Genomic DNA, 19,993 nt, shown 5'->3' with positions numbered 1-19,993 from the left:
ACCGGGCACAGCGACACCCACTGTGTTTGATAGGCCTGTCCTCTGACCACAAGCAAGTAATGGGGACACTGTGCACTCAGGCTGGAAGGAATCCAGGTTCTTCCACCTAAGTGCTGAGATCCAGGCTCCTGGCATAGATTCTTTCTTTAACATTTCTCTCTGAGGGGTCCTTTCTCCATCCTTTGGAAGCACCAAGCTGGCTAAAGCACAGGACTCCTTCACTCAGGTTTTTCTGGGGTCCCCATAAATGGGCTCTGCTATCATAAACCCAATATATAAAAAATTAACTGGGGTCCTATAAGCATGCATTGGGATGAAATAGCTTTGTTAAATCATGCAAAGTTCCTGTAAAGAGCTGGATGTTAGTTCCAGCACTCGAGAAGATGAGGCAAGAAAACCATACACTCGAGGCTAGCCTCAATCATACGGGGGTGCCCTCTCTCCAAAGCATATATAAGTACGGCTGGGAAGATGATTCAGTCAATAAAGTGGTTGTTGGCCAAGCATAAGGCCCTGAGTGTGAATCTCCTCAGCACGCATGTAAAAAGCAAGCAAGCCAGGTAACTTGTGCCCATAATCACAGTATTGGGGAAGTGAGGACAGGAAGATGTCTGGGACCCGCTGGCCAGCTAGAATTACTGAACTGGTAAGTGANAAACACGAACAAAACACAAAAAACAGACCAAAGCGAGAGAAAGAGAAAAAAACAGAACGACAAACCAACAGAGAAAAAAAGAGAGAGAGAGAGAGAGAGAGAGAGAGAGAGAGAGAGAGAGAGAGAGAGAGAGAGAGAGCAATAAAGAACACTTTTCATTCACCTCTGGTCTCTACACACATATACAAACATGTATACATTCACACATTATACAAGCAAACTAAAATTTCTTTAAATAGCAAAAATCACACACCTATCACTGTTGCCCAAGCCTTTAAAATCAAACTGAAGATGTCAAGGTGAGGGGCGGAAGGGAGAAAGTGGCTTACAAAGCAGGACCTCTGGTTCTCCTTGGGGTGTCCAGACCCAAGGTGGGGGTATGGCTCCGTGACCCTTTGGTCTGCCTGCCCATGTCACATTTACCACTCAGTATTCTATCTGGGCCACTAGCTGAACAGCCCCTTTACTGGCACCTGCTATGAACAAGGCTGTGACCACAGCAGTATCTTATCCAGCTAGAAAAGTGAAAAGATCCTTTTATGGGGAGCAGCCAGAGACAACCCCAGGAGTGCTTTCTGGGCTGAGCAATGTCTGCCTGTGTGGGCAGGGACACAGGCCATATATGTGTGTTTAGGGAGCACGAAGCCAAGAGGCGCCTCCTCTCTCTAGTGCGGCTTCATACTCCACAGAGAGAGTTGCACGTGGTGATCCTTGCTATTACTCTACCAGGGTCAGGGCCGTGGAAGGTTTTTGGTGACTTCTCAAAGGCAGGTCAGCGAGGCAGGTGTTCAACTGACTTGTCCTTCATTGCCCCTCTTGGGATCTGAGTGAACAATCCCTGTACTGTGTCTGTTGCGTGTGATTCTAAACTGTGTCTGCAGAGGGCGAAGCTGAGCCATCACTGGACCAGTAGCTCTGTTTTCTGATTCCAGGGTACCTTTCTTAACAAGTGCTACAGTGCTTGACCCCAGTGCCAAACCCTTTGGCCGCTGTGCCACTCTAGAGTTTCAGTAGCGGGGGCTAGGCCCCCAGCTGAGATTTTTCTGCAGTGACCCATCTCCGGGGCGACTTCCCCTTGAGTTTTGTTGGCAATCTTGCAATTTTGACCCCCTTTGACCTTGACCTCAGTGACTCGGCCACACCCTCTCCTGCAAAGTTTGAATCTCAGCCTCTAGGAGCCTCTCACAGCCTCTCCTTCTCTGTAGTGATGTGGGGGAGGGGTGAGAGTGGCTATGTGTATAGTGTGTGAGTGTGGTTGTGTGTGGTATGTGCGTTTTGTGTATGCGGTGTGTGTGTATGCTGTGTGCTGTGTATTCTGAGTGTGCATGTGTGTGGTATGTGTGTGGCATGAGTAGGTGTGGGTGGTATGGGTGTCTTGTGTGGTGTGTGTGTGTGGTGTATACATGCATGCGGGTCCATGTTTTTGTATAGAAACCAGAGGTTGAGGTCTTTCCAAATCACTCTCCACCTTACTTTGTGTGATGGGAAATCTTCCTCAATCTAGAACTCAGCTAGACCGGCTGTGAAATACAGAGATCCACCTCTCTCTATCTGCCCAGTGCTGGAATTACAGACATGCACCACCACACCTAGATTTTACGCAGTTGCTGGGGACTCGAACTCCAATTTTCATGCATTTGCAGCAAGCGCCTTCCCATCATCGTGTCCCGGCCATCTCCCTAACCTCACTTTTCTGAAATGTAAAGTTTTTTTAAAAAAAAAAAAAATATGTATGCTTGAGTGCCTACAAGTATGTATGTGTACCTTGTGTATGTGTGCCTGGTGCCAGGAAGGCCAGAAGGGGATGTCGGCATCTCTGGAATTGGAGTTGCCCCCAATTAATAGGTTATGAGCCTCTGTGTGAGTGTTAGGAACCAAACCCGGGTCCTCAGTAAGAACAGCAAGTGCTCCAGTAGGTGGTGGTGGCGCACGCCTTTAATCCCAGCACTCAGGAGGCACAGGCAGGCCGATCTCCATGAGTTTGAAGCCAGCCTAGTCTACAGAGTGAGTTTCAGGCAGCAGGACTGCTGTATAGAGAAACCTTGTCTAGGAAAACCAAACCAAACCAAACGAAAAAGAACATCAGTGCTCTTAATCACTGCGCCATCTCTCCAGACCCTACCTTCTTTGTTCCCTGTATTTCTCAACCTGCTGTAACTACTAATCCTTTGTATCTCCTTCCCTCACTGCTTCCTGTCTCCTAGCTGGTTACAGTGGTTAGAACACTCCCACACAGCCTACGGGACTCCTGGATGCTGCCGGCACACCCTTGCCTCCCTCCAATTCCGTGTGTCTTCCCTCACTTCCGTGCGTCTTCCCTCACTTCCGTGTGTCTTCCCTCACTTCCGTGCGTCTTCCCTCACTTCCGTGCGTCTTCCTCCACTTCCAGGCGTCTTCCTCCACTTCCGTGCATTTTCCTCCACTTCTGGGCGTCTTCCTCCACTTCTGGGCATCTTCCTCCACTTCCGGGCATCTTCCTCCACTTCCGGGCGTCTTCCCTCACTTCCCTGCGTCTTCCTCCACTTCCTTGTGTCTTCCCCCATATTCTCAGAGCATCTTTATAGTCACTTCCTCTCCTGAGTATCCGTGTACCAGCAGGGTTGGATTAAGAAAACAGAAATCACTCCAAGTACTTCAAGTCGGAAGAGATTTAAGACAGGGACATTCGTGGTGACGTCCTGGTTTCTTCCTAGCTGTGTAGCTGTGGCCAGGTAGCTGAGCCTCCCCCGTAATACAGTTTCTACCTCTAGAGAAATAGCGTTAGTCCTAACTTACAAGCTGTTCTGAAACTTATGTACACTACACCATGGAAAACATTTCCGTGTCTGGCATATAGTTGGTGCCCAACAGCCACAAGCTATTGTTATGGTTACCATTCTAACCCTCTAAACCACTCCAGCAACCTGAGGACGGTGTCTCAATGTTGCCAAGTTCAGAATTGAGGAGCCAGGAAGGGGAGGGGCTGCTTCAACAGCGCGATGTCATCTCAGACTGAAGAGCAGACTAGATGAGGTTGAGGGGTGTGTGGGTCCCATAGGACAAAGTGCTTCTAAGGCTCCCTGTTCTTCACGTCCTCATCCTGACCTCTTCACCTGCACTGAGCAGATCTCACTCCTCTGGGCACACTTTGAAATTTTAATTAAAATATAATATATGCACATTTTTAAAAGTCAGAATACAAATAGCATAGTTAACAAGAAAATAAGCCTGGTTCCTCAGCTCTCTCACCTCAGAACAGCCATTGGGAAGCGGTTCCTCTAGAGTCTTTTCAGACTTGTTCTTGACAGGTATGGTGAACTCAGTGTATTTTCACATTTTAGTGCGTATAGGGCTGCTGTTTTGCTTTTCTAAATCATCTCTCTCTGAGGACAAGATACTGGTGTAAATGAAGTTACCATCATTTTTTTTCATATTGTTCTTTAAAATACCTGCTTTGTTTGTTTTATTGAGATGGCATCTCATGTAAGCCAGGCTGGTGCTGAATTCTCAGTCATCTTGCCTCAGCCTCCGAACTGCTAAGATTCCAGGCCTGCGCTACTACCCCAGATAGCAGTTTGGACATCCATGCGACGGTGGCTATTTAATCAGCTCCTTCTGATGACATTTAAGTGGCTCCCAGTCTTGCTGCTACAAATACGCTTGTAAAAATTCTCTACGATACACCAGCTTTTTTTTTTATGATGCAAAAAACATCTGGTGTCTTCGAGCTGAAACCCCCAAAGATCACCTTTATGGTCTTGTATTGAAACAGGGCAGAGAAAGGAAGGTCTGCATTCTAGCCCGGGCTCAGACCCCCCACCACTCTGCATGCCCCAGCTTCCCTGCATATCAGGCCATGGTAACTGCACCTGCCTTGCGCTGCCTCATGGGGGGGGTACATCCTGAGACTCAAATGTGCGTGAAATCTCAAGAGTGCTGTCCTCACACATCAAAGTCTTTGCCAAACCTGTAATTGATGCATGTTTTGTGGTGTGCCCTCCATTTCCAGTGTACTGCTTGCCCCGCCCCTTGAAAGAGCAACTGTCCACCTGCAGCTCCTGCTGCTTGGCAACCTAAGGCTGCCGCATGCTTTGCATCTGTCCGTTTCCCCACACCGCAGATGGAACTGAGCTGGGCACCTTCTGTGAGGCTGTCCAGCGACTACAGTGCAAGGCCCTGCATCTGTAACCATATCCAGGTTACCCTGAGTCTCACCCTTGGAACAATTTACTAGGCAAATCACACGTGACTTAGGACAAACAAGAAGGCAGAGAGAGTGGCCATATGGTCAGGACCCTGACGGACCACTTGCAGTTGATGTCATTAGTAAGATGACTCAGAAAGGAGCAGAAACCTGCACATCCTAGCTGTGAAACAGTTTTAAAATGGGCAAGACTGGCGTAAGAAGACCACACAGGAGCAGAGACCCGCCCCCAAATCAGCCAAGTCGTAGTGACAGTGAAACACAAGCAAGGGGCTCAGGACTGCCTTGAACCCATCACTATCCCTACGAGGCCAGGTCATCCCAAGCCTTGCTGCTGGGCCTGTGTGATGCCATGAAGGCAGGAACGGGGCATCAGATCCTCTGCAGCTGGAGTTACAGGCAATTGTGTGCTGCCCGACATGAGTGCAGGGCATGAAACTCGGGTCCTCTGCAAAAGCAGAAGGCACCCTTAACCACTGAGCCACCTCTCCATCTCCAAAACGGTCACTTTTAATCTCTTATTTCACTCCATAAAAAAGCACTTATCGTCACCACCACCACCACCACCATCATCATCATCATTACAGTAATCATGGTGGCAGTCATCTGCTTAGCCCCTTGTGGAATGCGCCACCCCATTTTCCTATTAGTGCTGTACTGTACAGGCGGCTCTGTCACTTTTCCCCATCCATAAATGAGGGCACTGCACCCCAGATACATTACTACCAACTGCCACCCTGCTGGCCATGCAAACAAAGCTAGAGTTGGAATGTAGCACTTTCTCCTGTAACGTGACCCTGACTCTGCCTACTGAAAGTGTTTTGTTAAAGTTTTAATAAAACCAAAGACCACAAAGTATATTTCCCAGCCTTCCAGAATCTTCACCTCCTCCTCCTTCACTACCCATAGTAGTCATTGGAATGTATAGCTCCAGTTGCATTCATTTTCTAGTGATTCTACAGCAGGCTCCCATGGGTGGGGTGGCTCAGTCGACTAATATTTACATTCTTGGTGTTCCAGAAGCTAGACATTAGGATCAAAGCATCGGCAGGCTCAGTTTTTCCAAAATCACTGGGACAGAAGGCTCCGATCCAAATCTATAACTGTTAATTTTACATGTCAACTTGACCAGGCCCCGGGTGCCTAGTATTGCGTTAGGCGTTATTTACTGGCATATCTTTGAGGGCATTTATAGAGGACACCAGCCTTTAAGGAAATGGAGTAAGAAAAGCAGACTGCCACCCCCAGTGGGAGTGGGCCTCATCCAATCCACCGACTCTTCAATGAAATAAAATGGAAGGTGGAAGGTGGCTGGTTGTATTACGGCATCCTAGGTCTTCTGCCCTTGCACTAGGGCACCAGGTCTTTGGACTCAGCCTAGCGGTAACAGCTGGCAGTGCCAGCCTGGTGTAGGAGGATCTTCTTTCTATGTGTTGCTTTCATTGGTCAAATAAAGAAACTGCCTTGGCTTTTTGATAGGGCAGAATTTAGATAGATGGAGTAGACCGAACAGAATGCTGGGAGAAAGACAGCAGAGTCAGACAGACGCCATGCTTCTCCTGCCCAAGACGGACGTTGGTTAGACTCATGCCGGTAAGCCATAGTCAAGTGATGATACAGATTATTAGAAATGGGTTGAAACAAGATGTGAGAGTTAGCCAATAAGAGACTAGAAATAATGGGCCAGGCAGCAATTTAATTAATACAACTTCCGCGTAATTATTTCGGGTGTAAACTAGCCAGGTGGCTGGGCACCGGGAACACAGCCTGCCGCTCCTTTTACAACACCAGCCTTTGTGGGTCTTCAGTTTCCAGACAGGAGACTAAGGACCTTTTCAGTCTCTATAATTATGTGAGCTAATTCTCATGTTCCTTTTCCCATGTCTCGTACTGGTTCTGTTTCTCTGGGGAACCCAACACAAGGCTCCCCTCTTGTGCTGTGCCTGCATCATTTTCCCTCCATACTTGTCGGTGCGCTTATCTTCTAAAGACATTAGTCACACTGGATTAGGATCCATTGCAATGACATCATTGCTATGAAGATCCCGTCTCCAAATAAAGTCACATTCTGAGGTCCTGAGGAGCATTCAGCATAGAACTCGGGGAGGAGAAAACCGATCCATCCCAATATAATCTGCATTTAAAAGGCAAATTTAAGGGACTGGAATTCATACAATAGGCTTCTAGCACCAACAACTGACATTCCAGTTTTCAAAGCAGCCTTGGGGTAAGAAAGGCCCAATCTTCACTGAGTTTTGTCTTTTAATTTTTTATTACATATATTTATTTGGGGTTATATGGTATACACATATTCCATAGGAAACACATAGGGAGTCAGTTTTCTCTCTCTCTCTCTCTCTCTCTCTCTCTCTCTCTCTCTCTCTCTCTCTCTCTTTCTCTTTCCCTTCAACCATGTGGATCTCAGGGATCAAATTCAGGTTACTGGATCTTGCTAGCAGGCAACTCCACAGGCTGAACTACCTTGCTGCCCCCAACCTGCCATTCTTGCCAATGGCTCCTCAATGGTGTGACAGCCTCTAACCAAAAGTGCCCTAGCAACTGGTAGAATGTGGCTATTATGAGGATAAGGGATTATGATGGTCACCAGAACTTGGTGAAGCCAAATGTTGCTGTCTCAAAATATGTCCTCTGGCCCTAGTTGGCAGCACTGTGGTTATCTGGATGGCAACAGAGGACAGAGAGATGATGGGAGCACGCGGGGCAGGAGAAAGTTGCCCCACCCTCTCCAAGGTGGCACCTGGTGACAACATGCCCGAAGGGAAGTCAAAGGCCTCTTTGGTAAGAGGATGCCTCTCTTGATTGCCCTAGACATTCCATGGGGCGGGGGCGGGGCGGGGCACTCTAAGCTTTACAGTCTAAGGCATTACTATGAGATTCAGATGCCAAGAAGAGCAGGACTGGGTCCCATCCCCATAGTTGGTACCCAGTTGCCTCCAGGAACTAGCAACCCTTTGTGGGATTGTAATGTTCCACGAAACTGTCTTATCTCTCTATCTGAGACCCTTCCTTCTCTCTGTGGCTGGGTCACACACAAATACATATACATGTGTTGACTGGTTCTCTCAACACAGACCCTAGGATTCTTCCACCCTTGAGTCCCTGAAAGGCCTCTTGCCTAACAGTTAGGTAAAATGTGGGAAATATGAAAGTGGCCTCCCTGGTGATAAGAACTGCTACCTAAGCAGATGCCCTCCTCACCTATCAATGCCTTCAATTACAACTTTAGGGACCACGCCTTCGTGGCAGTGTGCTTTCTGTTCTTGAGTCTCTAACTACACACTCTTTGTTTTTAGGGTTTTTGTTTTGCTTTGTTTTCCAAGACAGGATTTCTTTGTGTAACAGCCCTGGCTGTCCTGGAACTCACTCTGAAGACCAGGCTGGCCTTGAACTCAGAGAGATCTGCCTGCCTCTGCCTCCCAAGAGCTGGGTGGGATTAAAGGTGTGCACCCCATTCCCTAGCCTAGATACTCTTTGTAACACACCCCAGGCTAACTGAGGCTTCGAGCTGAGGATGTGGTTTTAGGGAGCCCCACACTGACTCCACCATCATCCCACCCCTTCTTTCCCATCCTAGGATGCAGAACCCCTAAAGTTAGAACTGCCCATCCTGGAAGAGAATGAAACCTGTGAAGACAGAGATTGCCCAGGGACCCCTAAGTTACTGTCCCCAAAGTCTGGCCATACCACCAAGGGTCAGGCTGGCGACGGACCTGGACAGGAACCCATGGAGCTGCCCCCGCCCCTGGAGACAGAACACCACAATGCGATGGAACTGGAGAAGGTGCGCATGGAGTTTGAGCTGACACGCCTGAAGTATCTGCACCAGGAGAATGAGCGGCAGAGGCACCATGAGGAGGTGATGGAGCAGCTGCAGCAGCAGCAGCAGCAGCAGGCTTTGCCTCGCCAGGTAGCAGAGTAGTGCTAAGGGGCCAAGGGCCATCCCCGTGGACCCTAGCAAGACAGACCTTGCTGTATCTGTTTGGCTATGCGCCTTGCCTGCCAGCCCCAGGTCTGGCTGAGAGGTGGTGAGCATCCTCGTAGCTGCCTCCAGCCCCTGGTGCCTTGAGTCAGTTTGCAGGGTGCTCTGAGATCACGTCCCGTGTGGTTAACTCTGTTAGGGCTTCCACGTTAAAGGATATTCAAGTCTCCAAAGAGAGCTGAGAGCAGGAGATACCCTGAAACCACATCCTCTACCCAGCACCGCTTTTACCAGTCTGTGTCCGATACTCACACCACGACTGGTCTTCCACCACTTGTCTTTCTCTCAAGATGCAGTAGTAGACCCAGCAGCCCTCATTCATCTGACCACGGGATGCCAACAGAACCATCACCTCCCTTTCAGATCTGAGCTTTCTCTGTTGAACACTCTACCTGATAACCACTAATGCAATGCTGTTTTCACGAGAAATGTGTATTCAACCCCTTCTCAGCCCGTCCTAGCCCTGAATGGGGACAAGAGTGCTCATCTGAGCCATGGGGATCTAGCTCAGCAGGTAGAGCACTTGGCCTGCATGCCTGAAGCCCTGAGTTCAGTCTCCAGCACCAAATAAACCACATGTGGGGCCTCTAGTATTCCAGCACTCCGGAAGTGAGGCAGAATGATCACTTCAAGGTGATATAACAAGTTTGAAGCTAGTCTGGGCTATGCGAATCCTTGTTTCAAAGGACACGATGAGATGAGATGAAGTGTCATGTGAGGTACTTATCACTGTGACCAGACCATTCTAAGCACTTCATGGTGAATGATCTCACCACTTCCAAGTGGTGCTTCCTGCTCTCTAAAGTCATGGGTTCCGGGTAAAAACCCCGGCTCTAGCGCTTTAGTTAACCACTTAACCTTGAACACATTACTAATCCCCCTTGAACTTGCTCAACACTAAAGTCAAACCTATCTCATGGGGTCATTGTGAAGCCGTAAGTGAGCGAGCGTACACAAGCCGCTTTGCAATGAGCAAGCGCATTAGGAAAGCGCTCAATAATGGTTGGCTGCTAGCATTTTTATGAACTCATACAGTTCCCTTCTTGACCCTCACGCAGCAGCTCTGCTCACCACTTCTCGGTTTTACTGGGATGTGATTTATTAGCTAAGCTTCCCAGCTCTGAGTCATCCTCTGTTCTGAGAAGCTTGTCCTCATCTAAGTCATTGCTATCACTGTTGAGAAGGAGCTGACCCAAAGGGAATCCCACTGCAAGATCCCACCACAGGTTATCGGGTGCCATCAATCAACACTGTGCCGGTACATTCTCCCCAGCTCACATTTCCACAGCTTGCCCAAGAAAGCTGCCCTGAGTCCCATGTTGAATGGCTTCCCAGAATAAGGTGTTACATTGGCCCAACGACTGGCCAATTCTTTAAAGAGAAAATGGGTTTCTATGACATGACTTGTTCTCAGTGAACACGTGCTGGCTTCCTAATTATTTTTTCTTGCTCACAAGACACCTGCTTAAGTGTCCATTGGATGATATTAGTGAGCCAAGTCAAGCTTATTGAATGGGATACATATTTTTCTCTCCTATGTAGAAAACATTTGCCTTTCTCTGGAATTCACACACACTCGATATTTTCCAATTCTTGTACATTCTCAGATTTTTCTCAATGTCCAAGGATGAAATAGTTGTAAATTTGAACCAGAAACTATTTAAATCAGGCATGCTATTTGTGAGAGTTTCTTATCTGGTTGCTGTGACAGACGCCCTGACAAACACAGCTGAAGGAAGGGTCGGTTTGAGCTCATGGCTCCAGGGAGGAGCCCTAGGAGGCTGGTCCCTCTGCTTAGGTCAGGACCGGGGCTCAGATAACCTTTTCACTCTGTCCAGGACTCCAACCCATGGGAGCCTACTCACAGTTGGGTGGGAAGTCCCATCTCAGTAGGCCTAACCTAGAAGACCTCACAGGCATGTCTAAAGGTACTGCCCTAGGCACTTCCAGGTCCTGTCCAGGTGACAGGGAAAATTAGCGATCACAGTGGTGGGCCCATCCCTCCTGCTTATTTCTCTCTTTTTAGTGGGAAGAATGCCTCTCCTTGCTGGGTGACATGAAAATCCTTATCATAAAGTTCTCTGGTTCTTTTATTAATTTTTAAGATTTATATAATTATTCATTTAGAAGAGGGCATCAGATCTCATTACAACTACCTTGTGGAATTGAACTCAGAACCTCTGCAAGAGCAACCGGACTCTTAACCGCTGAGCCATCTCTCCAGCCCAAAAGTCCTCTACTTCTTAAAAGATAGGCCATGGGCAGTGTCTTGAAAAGCTTAACGGGTATGATATATGTATATACGTACATGTTTATGTATATATGTGTGTTCATATATATAATATAAGCAAGATGGTTCACTATCAGTAAATTATATATAAACATTTTATATATAAACTCATGTATATGAAAATTGTATAAACACACACATATATACATATAATATGAACAAGACAGAGTTCACTGTATCAGCATATTACATATGTACATACATATATATGAGCATTACATATAAACACACACACATATATATATGCACACACATATACCCACACATCATAACTTCCTTCCGTCCTCATTTCAGGCTAAACACATGCAGGCTGCAGAGTGTGGCAGAGGTCATGGCACAGAGCCCCAGCCTACAGAGCACTAGCCTGCCTAGAGAACACTGAATTTCCTCCTCCGGTCTCCTGCCTTCCTTGCTGTTCACCTTAGAGACAGCAGAGTTGGAAGCATTTCCCATCCCTTTAGTTTTATGTCTTGATATCATTGCTTTCTCACTTCTGTGGCTGTTTCCAGCCATGATGTATCTAAGGCCTGGGCCCTTGGGAATCGCTTTAAAGTGTTTTCCTTATGGAAAACAAAAACTGGGGGGGGGCTTGATTATGGAGGCTTCCATAGTTTTCTTTTTCTAAGTGGTTGAAAGGAAAGGGAAGACAAAGATGAACGGATGGATAAAGAAATTCAATAATACTGAATATATCTAAACTAATATTTCTCACTAGTTTAGGGCATCTTGGCCTTTGCCATTTAGCTGTTAAAATATGGCATCTTTAAAAGTATTGTGGAGCAGAAACCATGGCAAATTCTTGAACTCAGACCAGAATATTTATATTGGCTTCTGCCTCACACACCCATGACAAAACAGGGTCTGACTCTAGTTACTGACTTCAGAAAAGAGCGACTTACAGTCAGACCCATCCGGAAACCCAACTTCTGCAGGTTCAGGGAGCCTGGAACTCTGGCCACCTGCCCCAGGAGAGAGCAAATCCCACGGTGGAGGACCACATACTAACCATGTGACATGTGCCAAGACACAGGGAGTCTGAGATGCTCATTTGAGCTCAAAGGTGTGCCTTCAGAGTGCCACCGTCCCCAAAACTAGGCCATTAGGGGACAATATCCAAAGAATGTTGCTAAGAACCAGAGTCCAGATCTGGGAAACTTGGAGTCCTAGAGAACTTGTTCACATGGGTAACCCAGCTGGGCAAGACGGGGCAGAGGAAAGACAGCATTGGCCTGCTGCCCAGGGTCAGGAAAAATAAGGTTAACTCAAGATACAAAATGAATGAGATCTGTCTAGGTGACAGTGACCTCACTAGGATTGATTTTATCATTTCTCATTCTTCCTCGTGATTTTGGGAAGAGGGGTTATGACTCAGTGACCTCCTTGAGGTAACCGTCAGGGTCAGGACAGGTCTGAAGCTGTTTTCAGCAATGGTGTATCTAAGGCCTGGACCCGTGGGAATCGTTTCTAAAAGTGTTTTACTTGTGGTTCATTTACAAAATCTTAGGGGGGGGGCTTGAATATGGAGCCTTCCATAGTTTTCTTTTTCTAAGTGGTTGAAAGAAAAGGGGAGACAAAGATAAATGGGTGGATAAATAAATTCAATAATACTGAATACATCTAAACTAATATTTCTCACTAGCTCAGGGCATCTTGGCCTAAACATAGCTGGTGTGGCCAGCTATGCCGTCTTCTTTCCTCACAGTTCTCAGGAGGCCTCCAGGACCTCCTGCTCCCCCAGAACCAGTTCGCCATGTTCCTCTACTGCTTCATCTTCATCCACATCATCTACGTTGCCAAGGAGATGGTCTTCTTTCTCTTCTCCAAGCACTACCTGTTCTGCCTCGCAGCCATCTTGCTGTGTTTGATTAAAACCCTGTGGTCCTACTTCCAAGTGCCTTTGCGTCTTCCACCACTGGCAGGACTCCTCCCCGCCCACTGTAACCTGTCTGATGGCACAGCTGCCAGCTGCTGCCACCTGTGCGTGAAGACACCTGGCCAGGCCACTGCCTTCAGCCTGCTTCTCACCGTGACCAAGGGAGAAGTTCAGAAGTTAAAAGGTTGAGGTTGGGGTGGGGGTGTGGGGGGGTGGATCTTCAAGGATGGCCTTCAAAACCTTTCTAGAATCATCGTCACATGAGTGACCATGCTGGCTTGGATACCACCGCATCCACACATGCTCATACAGTTTGATTTTTTTCCCTTTAAATCATAAAGTTAAAGTGAGCTCCTCCCCCAACACAAATGTCCTTGTCTCAACTCCCAGAATCTTGAGAATGCTACATTAGCTCACAAAAGAGACAGTTTCTAAAGTTGTTAGTTCAGATCCTGTGTCCTGGCAGCCTTCACAAACTGAAGCTCACCACCTGTCCTCTACGGGTAAGTAGACAGTAATAAAATGCAGAAAATGGAGATTTATTCAATGTGACCACATTAGAAAGAGGGACGAATGAAGAGGTCCACCTTGGGGGTTCTAACACAAAGTTTAGACTTAAGTAGAGAGCCAGAGATGTGCATCAGTAAGCAGCCTGAGTGTGGCCCTGCCCATTGCTGTCTTTGCCAGTCTCCCCTGAAAGGTCTGGAGATGCTCAGAACTATATGAAGTCTCCTTCCAGGAGGCAAGCTCTCCTGTGGCGGCTCCAGCCTTCAGCTTTCTTCTCCCAATATGAGACTTCTGGGGAAATTTCAATTTCTTGACGTCTATTGTTTTGGTAATCTGACGGCCAAAATGGGGAGCACACATGCCTCTTGGTCTATCTTAGAATGTCTTTATTCCTGCCCACACAGTTACAATTCTGAGACACGTCCAAGACTCTTGACATGGGAACTGAGCCTGCATTATCCAGGTGGGCCCAATATCGTAACAGGGGTGGGAAGCCATCCTCAAGGTCAGAGTGATGCAAGGCCACAAGTCAAGGAATGGGGGGAAAGGCTGGAGAAATGGTGCAGTGGTTAGGAGCACTGGCTGCTCTTCCAGAGGACCCAGGTTCAATCCCAGCACCCATGTGGCAGTTCACAACTGTCTGCAACTCAGTTCCTGGGGATCCAACAACCCCATACAGACATTCACGCAGGCAAAACACCAATGCACATAAAAATTTAAAAAAAAACTGGGCAGTTTCTAGAGGCTGGAAACATTCAGTATATGAATTCTCTCCAGGGTCTCCAGAGAAAGGAATAGCCCTGTCAATGCAATTTAAACTTCTGAACTCCAGAACTGTAAAGGAAGAAAGCCCTTTTATTTTAAGCCACCAAGCCCACAGTTATTTGTTGCAGTTGCTACAGGGATCTCATAGGAGCCAAGACTCCGGGGCCTTCCGGCTGTGCAAACATGTCATTGTGGCAGCACATGCTGTCAAGGGCCATTCTGCGTTTGGCCTGAGCCTTCAGACAACTGATTAAAAGGAAGACACATTGGCATGCCGTTGCCACCCTGCTGTTAGGAAAAAAATAATAAGGGGCAACTCTGCAGGCACAAAGAAGTCCAATTAGGTCAAATCAAACCAAATTAAAATGCCCACAGTTTTATTAAATACGGGTGGCCGAGCGCATGGCGGGGAGACAGGAAAGGGGGGAGCACATGCAAACACGGAACCACGTGTTTCTCCTCTGGGAGCCCACTTAAATACCCTGTGGGAGTGGTCCTGACCCTTCCTGGGATTTGGAGTCCAGACCTATATACTCCCAGGCCAGGGGGCTGGGATGGATGCCAGGGACTGGGGCTATGCTCCAGACTTAACACCTGCCGCACACACCAAGGAGCTTGGGACAGGTTTCTAAGAACTGTGGGAAAGGGTACTCTAAAGCAGCCAGAGTCTCCCTTGGTAAGATAGGCATGAAAATAGAGCCACACACACCCCAGACCCAGAAAAGAGGAGAACCTGGAGGAAAGTCATCGTGGCTATTTTATGGGAAAATGCGAAGAACTAAAAATACCACATACATAACACACACATGCACATGTGCACATACACACACAGAGGTGCACAGACTCTCAAAAAGTAGATACAAACATGCTGACTTACAGAGATCAAGGTAAACAATTTCCTGCAGCAGGGCTGTTCACCAGTCTCCAAAGTAAACAGAAGCAAAATTGCAAGCTCTATACAACAAAGAAGAGGAGCTTAACCCCCTCCACACACACACACACACACACACACACACACACACACACACACACACACAGCAACTAATTCCCCCTTGCTGGCCCCAGCAGGGACTGTTACCTGCTCAGCTCCCAGCAGCCCAAGCAGCAGGATGGCCAGCTCTGGCACTGGGAGCCACATGAGGAGATAAACTGGCAAAGAGAGAGAGCCTGGATACAACACTCAGGGAGTCCCTACCCACTCTCTCTTCCCTGTCACAGGGGTGTGTCTTAAGAGGGGTGGAAATAAGTTCCGGCTGGCTGGGTTCTGTGAGTGACCCTCAATGAATCGGAGAAGACTGTCTTGGGACCACACTGTCAGGACGTATTAGCATGCCATTTTCCGCCCTGTTCAATGCCTCCATCCCCACTTACGCCTGTGTGTGATGGGCACTTATAACTTGCAAATGGTAAAACTGGCATTTCTCATTAAACTTTCAGTGATGGAAATGCTTGCTGTGGGTCAATTCTCAAGATCACTTATTTGATCCAGGTTTCTGGCATGAAGTCTGAGGCAAGGAGATTAGGATAGCAAAGAATTGCAGGCCTGCCTATTCACCTGTCACAGACAGAGGTGGGCACTGGGTAAAAACTCGGTGTCTTGAGGCCATCCTGGCACTCCTGTTGCCTAGCAACACTGGACCTAAATGCTTTTGTTTTTCCTAAGAGAAAGAAAAACTCTCTTAAGCCACTAAATTATTATGGCACACTCTGGGTTCCAGATACAAACTCTCTTTTGTCCTCTGCCCCAGATCTAATGTTTGAAGTCTGGTGCCAGGAGTCTAGGACCTGAGCTGAGGAAGATGCAACTCTGTGTATTTACCCTCCAACTTAGGACAAGTCTCCTTGTTGAAATGCAAAGTAGAAAATCAGGAGACACACAGACACAAAGGACAGGAAAGAGACACAGCTAAATGGTCACCAACCTAGCAACAAGTCAATGTGTTAGCTTCCACGTGCCTCCAATGCCAAGTAACCAGCTCAATGCTTAAGGAGGCCAGCTTGCCAAAACCCCAGGGAGGCAGAGACATAGCAAAACCAGCTAGGAGAGAATTCCAGGGTTCAGAGAGCCTTACTCTGGAGAACAGACTCTTCCCAAGTTTCCACAATCCTGCCTGGTGAGGTGGATTTAACACAAGAGCACTTAAGAGAGCTCACAGCAGAGAGCTCAGGCATGAAGCCTCTGTCCCCCAAGGAGGGGTTCATAAACCTAGAAAGGTAAGTGGGGAGTGGGAGGGAGGACTCACACAAGATCAGCATGGAGGTGTATCTATGCAGAAGGCATGGAATGTCCTTGCTCAGATGGGGGGTGAAGGCTGGACAACTGCTCCAGCCTAACATTACTTAGAGTCTCGGATGTTGGTCTCAGAGTATGAACTTAATCCTCTGGGAAACTGAGTCCTGAAGCTCACAGAGAAGAATAGTGGCAGAAAAACAATGCCTCCCCGCCACAAAACACATCTGGAACCTTGACCCTCCCTTCCCACACTAGTCAGGAACCGTGCCCACCCTGACCTCCCTTCCCATTGCTAGTCAGGAACGGTGCCCACCTGACCTCCCTTGCTCACCCTGACCTCCCTTCCCACACTAGTCAGGAACGGTGCCCACCTGACCTCCCTTGCCCACCCTGACCTCCCTTCCCATGCTTGTCAGGAACCATGCTGTTAGAGGTCTGGAGTCTGAGTACTGCATTCAAATATAAAACAAAAAAAACAAAAGCAAAACAAAACCCAGAGACTGCTACTTATACAAACCTTGAAGCTCCAGGTGATCAGCCCGAGGCTGGTGAAGGTGCAATGGAAATTACAGGGGGCGCTGTCCTGGTGGCTCCACTATCCTTATGACAACAGCTTTTATTATTTATTTATTTATTTATTTATTTATTTATTTATTCATTCATTCATTCATTCATTCATTATTTATTCTGAGACGGGGTTTCTCTGTAAAACTATGGAGCCAATCCTGGAACTCACTATGTAGACCAGGCTGGCCTTGAACTCACAGAGATCCATCTGCCTCTGCTTCCCAAATGCTGGGATTAAAGGGAAGCGCCACCACCGCCCGCCCAGTTTTTCATTCTTATCCTATGGCTTCAGCCTTATTCTCTTGCAGTGCTACCACAACTCCAGGTACCAAGTCCATTGGCCAAGAGCAGGTGGCAAGGAAGGCCTGCCCTTTAATAGTATCCTAACTGGGAGTGATGGAGCAGCAGAGGCAAAGGAGGCAGAGTTCTGTGAGTTCGAGGCCAGCCTGGTCTACAGAGAACTAGTCTCCAAATCTTTGTAAAAAGCTAACAACAACAACAAAAACACAAAAGCCTTTCCAAGAAGCCCCAAGCACAAGTTTCTGATTATATCTCATTGGTCAAACACTGGCTACTTCTAGCTACAGGGCATCTTATTGAGTGAGGTTTTATATGGGGAGCCCACCAGAGATGACCACTCAGTTTACAGCCAATCAAAAGTCTTTATTCCAGTCCTCTGAGACTATACCCAGGTATTCAGGATTTCAAGTGTAGCCCTGAACATTTAGCCAAGGGTCTTTTAAAGGCAAAAACCACACCCTGGCATCTCACGCAGCAGCTGCAAGGGGAGATTTGCACAAGCAGGCAATTTATCAAAAGCTAAAATAAACTGATAGCTAGAGGGGGATGTTAAGGTAGCTGGGGGCATCTTGACCTGGGGTTCCTAGACTAGAGCTGGGTAATTTTCCCAGGTGATTCTCCGTCAAAGAGCTCAAATTCTAGTTAAAATGGAAATGGCCTCAGCAAGAAAACAAAATAGAAGAACCTCTTGTTCTGTCTTGCCTGGCAGAGTTTTTATCAGAATATTTTTGCATCTTTAAACAAAATTAGAATTCCAACAGGACAAGTTGAATAAGAAACTAGCTGCCCACCATTCCTGCTCTGGAGGCCGGAGTGACTGAGTCAGAGGCCTAGGTTGGTTGAGTCAGGCAGGGGGAGCCGGGCAGCAGCCTGTCTGTGCTTGGCCCCATGCTGTGTCTACCTAAGGAGGAGCACAAGCGGCCACAACTACACACCACAGTGGGAAGGACTTGGTTTCACCTAGATTCAGGTGTGCCTAGAACTGCTCTGGCCTTCACCATCAGGGCAGCGGCCCAGTCTGGGTACCTAGCAGGGAACACAAATCAGTGTCGGGCATCCTCCAAAACTGCAAGAGATGTATCCAAGGCTACAGTCTCTCCCCTTCCTAACTCAGGTCCCACAGAACACAGCCCACTGCTGGCCAGGGGATCCACTCTGACTCCATGGTGTTACATCCAGCCTCTAAAGACTGTCTCACGAAAAGAAGTCACTCCCAAGGTCTACTCTGCTTTGGCCCAAATAATGAGGCCCTAATAACACTTCAAGTAGGTCTGGGGGGAAGGGCAAGACACCAGAGTTCGCCAGATCCCCAAATAGAATATCGTAGATTGCCAACCCCAAGTCCAAGGCCGAGATTGCTGTCGTTTACTGCCGGGAAGGGCAACAGGCATCAGTCTAAGGCCCCTTCCCCCACCTTTTCTGTTGCTGCGCCTTTAAGTTTCTTGGGCTTCATCTAAGTGACCTGTAGATTATCTAGAAACCCAGGGAGAAAAACAAAGGCTTAGAGCTTTGTTAGCTAACACAGTTTACCTGAGATTGCGTCTGGAGGTAACTTTCTAGCCTAGAATCAGGCCCCAGTTGATTCTAACAGGTAGCCAGGATCTGTGGGCCGGCAGCGCCAGAGAAGCCTGGGAGCACCTTAGACATGCGGCTGCCAGGGTCCCAAGTCCACTGAGTACATTGGTTTCACCTGGATGTCTGTATGCCTGGAACTCTCTGGCCTTCACCGTCAGGGCAGCGGCCTGATGGGTACACTGTGATGGGCACCACCCCATCTAAGATACTGTCGCCCTGATTGACTGCATTCCTTTCTCTGATCTGCTCTTGGCCTGGAGGACATTCCTGAGGGATAGAAGGACAAGACAGAAAATGAGGTGAGGAGACCTCCGTGTGGGTCCTAGAAGTGCTGCGAGGACCTCCATCTATTCCTGGCCCCTGGGTCCATCTATTCCTGGCACAGGTAAAGGCTGGCAGGAGCTGGCAGCACCGCAGGACGCCCAGTCTGGATGCTGCACATCTGTCCCCCCTCCCTCTGCTCTTTGACTAGTCCTTGCTCTGGGCTTCTGAGGAGCCAGTTGATTTCAGGCAGCATTCCAGAAATCACCAGAAAGTTCTCGAATCCCTCAGGCCCGTGTCTACCTCTCCAGGCTTTCTAATGTCTCCTGTGTGCGGCTTTGGGGAATCTTGCTCAAGTCCATCCATTATTTAAAGCTTGTCCCTGCTCCTTCAGGAAGGTTAAGCATGATTAAAAGATGGGATTTTTCCACAGGGCACAGCAAAACAGTGAGGACTCCCACAATTTGAAGCTGTTTTGGCCAATCCCTGTTACATAATTTAAAGCCTGTGACTTCTTTAGATTTAATTAGCCAGAGGGGCACAGCTGCAGTTCGTTATTAGTATTCCCTAAGCTTTGTGGGATCCGAGAGTAAGGCAGGAGATTGGCTCAGACTTGCAAGTTTCTCACACTGCCTGAGATGGGGCCAGGGGGAAAGGTGTTTTTGTTCCTCAGATAGCAAAATGGTGCCCTCAAAAGGCCTCATTAGGGGGGCAGGTCCCCACATTGGCCCTTTAGAGATGTTGGCCCCTCACTCACTGGGTTGTGATTAACATGGTCACGAGG

At 48.0% G+C, this 19,993-nt stretch overlaps 1 protein-coding gene across 1 annotated transcript; it reads left to right on the top strand.

Moving 5' to 3' along the window:
- Positions 1–7,520: 7,520 nt before the first annotated feature.
- On the top strand, positions 7,521–13,190 carry Tmem247 (transmembrane protein 247). Its single transcript, XM_050145999.1, has 3 exons — positions 7,521–7,637; positions 8,434–8,766; positions 12,831–13,190. The coding sequence occupies exons 1-3, from the start codon at positions 7,521–7,523 to the stop codon at positions 13,188–13,190; spliced, it is 810 nt and encodes a 269-aa protein (XP_050001956.1).
- Positions 13,191–19,993: the final 6,803 nt, after the last annotated feature.

Source organism: Alexandromys fortis, unplaced genomic scaffold (genome assembly GCF_014885135.2).
Source record: "Alexandromys fortis isolate MF-2015 unplaced genomic scaffold, M_Fortis_MF-2015_v1.1 scaffold_42, whole genome shotgun sequence".
NCBI classification, from domain to species: Eukaryota; Metazoa; Chordata; class Mammalia; order Rodentia; family Cricetidae; genus Alexandromys; species Alexandromys fortis.
This window is presented reverse-complemented; position numbering and strand designations above follow the sequence as displayed.

Excerpts from the sequence above, each read along its gene's own strand:
- Tmem247 (XM_050145999.1), top strand. The coding sequence starts at position 7,521 with ATGGCAACAGAGGACAGAGAGATGATGGGAGCACGCGGGGCAGGAGAA. Across the intron at positions 7,638-8,433 it reads GGAAGTCAAAGGCCTCTTTG|GATGCAGAACCCCTAAAGTT; the intron begins GTAAGAGGATGC and ends TTCCCATCCTAG. Across the intron at positions 8,767-12,830 it reads AGCAGGCTTTGCCTCGCCAG|TTCTCAGGAGGCCTCCAGGA; the intron begins GTAGCAGAGTAG and ends CTTTCCTCACAG.